The sequence below is a fragment of the Bison bison genome, unplaced genomic scaffold (genome assembly GCF_000754665.1).
Source record: "Bison bison bison isolate TAMUID 2011002044 unplaced genomic scaffold, Bison_UMD1.0 scf7180017864527, whole genome shotgun sequence".
Lineage (NCBI taxonomy): Eukaryota > Metazoa > Chordata > Mammalia > Artiodactyla > Bovidae > Bison > Bison bison.
Window position 1 is genome coordinate 507,205 of NW_011495078.1, and position 6,106 is coordinate 513,310.

At 59.2% G+C, this 6,106-nt stretch overlaps 1 protein-coding gene across 1 annotated transcript in view; it reads left to right on the top strand.

Annotated features, from left to right (window-relative positions):
* The window catches only part of RASA3 (RAS p21 protein activator 3), a 53,554-nt gene extending 48,875 nt beyond the window's left edge, over positions 1–4,679 (top strand). The window contains exons 23-24 of the mRNA XM_010831532.1: positions 2,114–2,297; positions 3,285–4,679. Coding sequence (XP_010829834.1) covers positions 2,114–2,297; positions 3,285–3,360 — 260 coding nt within the window. The 3' untranslated portion in view covers positions 3,361–4,679. The remainder of the gene's footprint in view (positions 1–2,113; positions 2,298–3,284) is intronic.
* The last annotated feature ends 1,427 nt before the right edge of the window (positions 4,680–6,106 follow it).

Consider the following 6,106-nt stretch of genomic DNA (forward strand, 5'->3'; position numbering starts at 1 on the left):
TGTCCCGCGTCTGCCCTGTGCTTCTCCTCATTCCTGGAGCTGTTTCATAAAACCATGCCCGCTGCCGGTGGGCCTCAGCACGCAATCCAGCGCTGCCAGGCTCTGTTTTGGGAGCCTGTTAAAAAGGAGCGGGTGAGCTCCCCGGCCTCCGGATGCTCAGAGTCTGTTTTCGGTCCAGTCACAAGTCTTGTGTCTGACATTGGGCTAAGAATTAAGACCTGCTTCCCCAGCCTAGCCTTGGGCCTTCTCACAGCCTCTCCCTTCGCCCTCCCATCCCCTGGCCGCGCTCCCGTCGCCCTGGTCGCGCTCCCGTCCCCTGGCCGAGTTCCTGTTGCCCTGGGATGGCTCAGTGCTGCTGCTGCTCAGGCGCTCAGTCAGGTCCGACTCTGGGCAGCCCTGTGGACTGCAGCCCGCCAGGACCCTCTGTCCGTGGGATTCTCTAGGCAAGAATACTGGAGTAGGCTGCCATGCCCTCCTCCAGGGAATCTTCCTGACCCAGGTGTCGAACCTGGGTCTTCTGCATTGCAGGCAGGTTCTTTATCACTGAGCCACCAGGGAAGCCCCGATGCACAGATCTTCATTCAGAGCCACGTTGGTGTCCCCTGTGAGACCAGCTGGCACATCACCCACCATGCAGCGCCGATTTCCTCCTCTAGGAACCGGCCCCACCGACCAGGCTGCTCCAAGGGCTGCATAGTCACCCTGTGGGGTGGTTCATACAGCCCCCATCCTAAGGCGGCCTGGGTCTCCCTGCCTGTGCCCTGTGCCCACCCCCACACCCCACCCTCGGGGTCTCCCTGCCTGTGCCCTGTCCCACCCCCGTCCATCTCCCCAGTGTGGTCCTTCCATGATTCCCATCCTGCTCTCAGCAGCCCCATCTCCCAGCAGGGCTCACTGAGGCTCGGCACTTCAGTGACTTGCTCAAGGCCGAGCAGCTGGCACAGCAGGGCTTTGGGGAAGAGATGCAGGCCCAGCAGGCGCAGGCGCGAAGCTGCTGTGTCCCCCCGACTGGTGCCCCCAGGCCTCTGCTTCTTTGCCCCTGACGTGTGGACCCTCATCTTCCTCACACCATGTTCCCTTTTCTCTTGAAATTTTAAATCTTCTGTTTCTCTTTGCACAGACTCGTGGTTTTTCAGTAAGAATTAGGAGACTCCTTTGAGTTAGTAAAGGCAGTGAAGCTTTCTGTGACAGTGGTGACGACAGTAGTGATGATGGTGATGTGGTGGTGGTGATGGAGGGGATGATGGTGATGTCAATGGTGGTGATGATGGAGGGGATGATGGTGATGTCAATGGTGGTGGTGATGGAGGGGATGATGGTGATGTGGTGGTGATGGAAGGGATAATAGTGATGTGATGGTGATGATGGAGGGGATGATGGTGATGTGGTGGTGGTGATGGAGGGGATGATGGTGATGTGATGGTGGTGATGTTGATGGAGGGGATGATGGTGATATCAATGGTGGTAGTGATGATGGTGTGATGTTGGTAACGGAGGTGATGTCAACGATGAGGTTTATGACGGTGATATCAATGGTGATGATGATGATGATGGTGGTGATGCTCCGAATCACAGACCAGGGTGAGGGGCCTGATGCTGGTCCACCTGGGCCAGGCACCAGGAGCACAGGACTTGGCTCAGGTGTCTGGGGTCAGATGGGATCCTGGAGGCCATAGTGTGGTCTCCAGCAAGAATGAGGTGGTCTCAGGAGAAGCTACCTGTTGAGCAGGGGAGGCAGTGCGCCCTAGAAAGCTGCCAGTGCAGACTGGCCGACAGAAGGCTTTATGACCACCCTGTGCCCTGTGCGTACCCCTGGCAGGGCACCCTCACGAAAGTGGATGGAGCCCGGCACCCCTTCTCAGGTGGGGTTTCCCTGAGCACATCTGCCCAGGCTGACTGACCCTGCCTGGCCCAGGCTCTAGGAGGGTTTGGACCCTCAGGCGGAGGTGCCTGGCGGCTCCCAGCCTCACGGGCATCTCTGCGGCTCAGGGGCCTGACTCTTAGTGGCTTCTGTTTTGTGTGCATTTGCACGAGCGGTTGGTCCTTCCTGGTGTGCTCTGGGGCGGCCTGTCTGGGCCCCCCACACTGACCTCAGCCCTCCCTGGCGCTGCAGAGGCCTGCGGAAGCAGATCCGTGTATGACGGGCCAGAGCAGGAGGAGTACTCCACATTCATCATCGACGACCCCCAGGAGACCTACAAGACGCTGAAGCAGGTCGTCGCCGGGGTCGGGGCCCTGGAGCAGGAGCATGCCCAGTACAAAAGGGACAAGTTCAGGAGGACCAAGTACGGAAGCCAGTGAGTGTGGGGCCTCAGCGGCACGGGGAGCCGGGGGGGATGCCTCGGACTACCTGCCTGCGGGCAGGGGCCACCTTGGACCACCTTCCTGCCTCCTCCAGAGCACGTCCCTCTGGACTGTGTCCTGGAGCAGTGCCTTCTACCCCCACCCCCAGACCCTCAGGCCCCCAGGCTCCCTGCTTCCAGGAGGCACCCCAGCCTCTCTCCAGGTTGGCCATGGACCCCACCCCACGTCCTGGGAGAGATGGACGGCAGAGACGCAGATTGACCCAGCCACCTGGGCTCCATGCCACTGGCTGCAGGCGGCTCAGCCAAGGGTCCCTGTCCTCCTGCTCTGAGTATGGGGTGTTGAGAGTCCATGAGCAGTTGGAGCCCACAGACCCATGCAGAGCTCACCCAGCACACACCTGGCACACACCTGGCATGGGCCCAGTCCCCCTCCCTGCTCCCCCTTCCTTCCAGGGAGCGTGTGGGTTTGGTTTGGGAAGGGAAGAGGGCCTCTGGAAGAGACCCCAACTCTAGCCAGGCTGCAAGGGTGCCCAGCGTCTCCAGGAATGCCAACCGTGTCTGCTCCCGGCTCCACAGACACTCACATCACCTTCCAGACCCTCTAACACCCTCTGTCAGAGCCCACGTCAGCCGTGTGAAGATGCTGCCTTTTCCTAAACATAGCAGACCCACCTTGGAAACAGCCATGACTTACAGCTGTGCCAGCATCTGTAGCCAACGGGGCACAGCACCGCGGTGCCCGCTGCCAGAGCTCACGGTCCGCACACACCTGCAGGACGAGCCCCACCCGCTGGGGCTGGGCTCACGGTGGGCACTTCCTGGGTGGTTTCGGGCTGACTTCTTCCCTTGCTGGTCTGCCTTTTTCGTGCATGTTACGAGGGTTGTGCTTCACAAGCCAAGGTAGGAGCAGGCAGTGAGAGTTCAGAAGTGTGCCAGGCACGCGCAGCCCATGCTCACGCTCCTGTCCCCACACTGTAGGGAGCACCCCATTGGAGACAAGAGCTTCCAGAGCTACATCAGGCAGCAGTCTGAGACCCCTGCCCATTCCATGTGAAGTCTATGCACAAGCTCTCCCAGGATGGCAGCCTGAGCTGCACCAGAAGAGCCCGTGCTGGGGGAGGAGAGAACCAGACCAGAGGGCAGCTCATCAGACGTCCAGCTCACAAACTCCTGAGGCTCCCAGGCCACCTCCGGGCGGCCATGCCCTTGGTCACGTTGGTGGCAGATGAGCTGGCCCTCCCGGAACACGGTGCTGGCAACACCACAGCCTGCAAGGCGCGTGCCCATGTCACACGCACATTTGTCTCTACGGCACTAAGGCTCTGCTTCACTTGAGTGGGGACGTCCTGAGCATTACTCTCCTGTGAGCCTGCTGTCCGGGTGGCCACCAGCACAAGGCCTCCGGTTTCAGCCTTGACGCTGGTGTTACCCCTGGCCGGAGGGTCAGAGCCACACGGAGATCCCGGCTGGAGGATGGCCTCGATCTTCGGGGGCAGGGGCCCTCTTGCAGAGACTTCCTCGGGGTCCCAGCCTTCGTTCCCACCGTGCTGCGGAAATGCGTCCACCCCGCTACCGCATCAAGGAAAGCTGTGTTTCTGTCAGTGGGGCTTAAAGTAGAATGCCTCCCTGGTGGGAGTGTGGGGAAGCTTGTAAAAATGGAAATGTGCATTATTTTCAAGCTGTTTTTCTTAATGTTTTTAAAGAACCATTTTAAATTAGCTCTTTGATATAAAGTGTTAATAACTTAGAACATCCAAGCCTCTACCATTCGAGGGAGGTGCCACCTTAGGACAAAAAGGGAATGGGGGTGTGTCATGGGGGACAAAGCCTCAACACAAGGCCTCCAGTTTCAGCCTTGACATTGGTATCACCCCTGGTCGGAGGGTCAGAACCACACGGAGATCCCAGTTTGAGGACGGCCTCGGTCTTTGGGGGCAGGGGTCCTTTTGCAGAGATTTGGTGACCAAAAAGGGAATGGGCGTGTCTCACGTCAGCAAGTCAAGTCCCCAAGAGAAAAGGGAGGGGGAGCCACTGGGCCAGCGCTGGGTGGCCTCGGGAGCAGACACCGGGCCCAGGCAGAGCTGCTGCCTCTGACGCCCTGAGGTCAGCCAGGCTGAGCCTGAATTTGGAAAGCCCCATTCGGACCCCTAGGACCCGGTACCCTGTGCCACTGGAGATCCAGATGACAGACAGAAATGTTACCAGTTGTCACAAATGGTGAAATAAAATGTTGCAAAAAAGAAACTTGCATCACACAACTATCAGGCTGCTCCAAACAGCAATTTTTAACATGAATTTGTAACTTAATGTTTCTAAGATACTAATGATGTGCGATGTATTTTACTGGCTAATTAAAACAGACCTTTTATTCTTTCTGAGACTGACTTGGTTTCCCAGGAGCACCCACTGATAATATGCACCTGTGGAGATGGGGGTGGGTGGTGGAGTGGGGCAGGAAAGGAGTTTGATGACATGTGATGGCAGGTGAGGTTCCCCTGATGGCCAGTGGGGTCCTCATGATGACGGGTGGGATCCTTCCTTCTCATGACAGGTGAGGTGCCTCTGATGATGGAGGCGGCCCCCCTGATGACAGGTGAGGTTTTTCTGATGACAGGTGAGGCCCCGCAGTGACAGGCGGGGTTGGCTGGCGGGTCCGAGGCCTCCTGTGAGCCACGATGCTGTGAGACTTCAGGGATGGATGTGGGAAATGGGGGTCAGTCACTGTGGCTTCATTCTGAACATTGACAACACAGTGCTGTCAGCCGGGTGCTCAAGGAGCCTCTGCTGTGACTTGTCCCCATGGTCCCAGAGGAGAAGAAAAATCTGTACTGAATAGATCATCAGAACCTTTCTGTTAGGTTGTGTTATAGGCTGACTGTGCCCCGCACAGTGTGAAACCCTGACCCCCAGGACCTCATAGAGTGACTGCGTTTGAGACGGGCCTTTAAAGGGGAGACGAAGGCTACCTGAGGTCCCTCGGGGGCCCTGATCCAGTCTGACTGGTGTCCTTTTAAGAAGAGGCGATTAGGGCCGAGACACGTACAGGGACAACCCCGTGAAGACATGGTGAGGAGACAGCATCTACACTCAAGGAAAGAGGCCTCCAGAGAGCAGCCCACCCCACGCCTGGGCTTCTGACTCCAGGCTCCAGACCCAGAGTGTCTGCTGTGGACACTGCCCGAGCCCTGTTTACGGACATGCCAGCAAAAGGCCCCACTTAAAAGGCAGGGAAGCGTTTTGTCAGCACAGTTCTGAGGAGCCTGTCCCCAGGTGGCCGCCCACCACCTCAGCGTCACATTTGAGCGAATCTCCCCTTGTCTGGTGTGGGGAGGATGCAGGACGCCACCAGGGCCCAGACCGCCAGCCAAGTAGTGTCACCAACGCCCCCCAAGTCCTTTGTCCCTGGGAAAAGTCAAAGGATTCACTGAAGGCTTGGCAGACACGGGACCAGGAGCCCTGGGAGCCATGTGCCGGCCCCCACCACTGGCCCTCTGTGCCTCTGCTGCGGCTGGGGGCCCGGGGAGGCCACTCGGAGCCACATCCTGGGGCCGGGCACTCTCTGGCCTCTGCCCCTGTGGTGATGTCACAGGGGCCACCTAGCAACAGGGCTGGTGCCCGTGGGCAGCTCCCCGCAGGGCAGAAGCCATGCGCGCCGGCTGAGGGCCCTCAGGAGCACCGCCCCCACTCTGCTGTGACCAGAAGGCGGGGAGGATGGACAAGGACGGCTCGGCCACCCACAGGAGGCACCGGCCCGGCCCCGGCGCCCCTCCCATGGGCGTGGGCCCCGCACACCTCAAGGC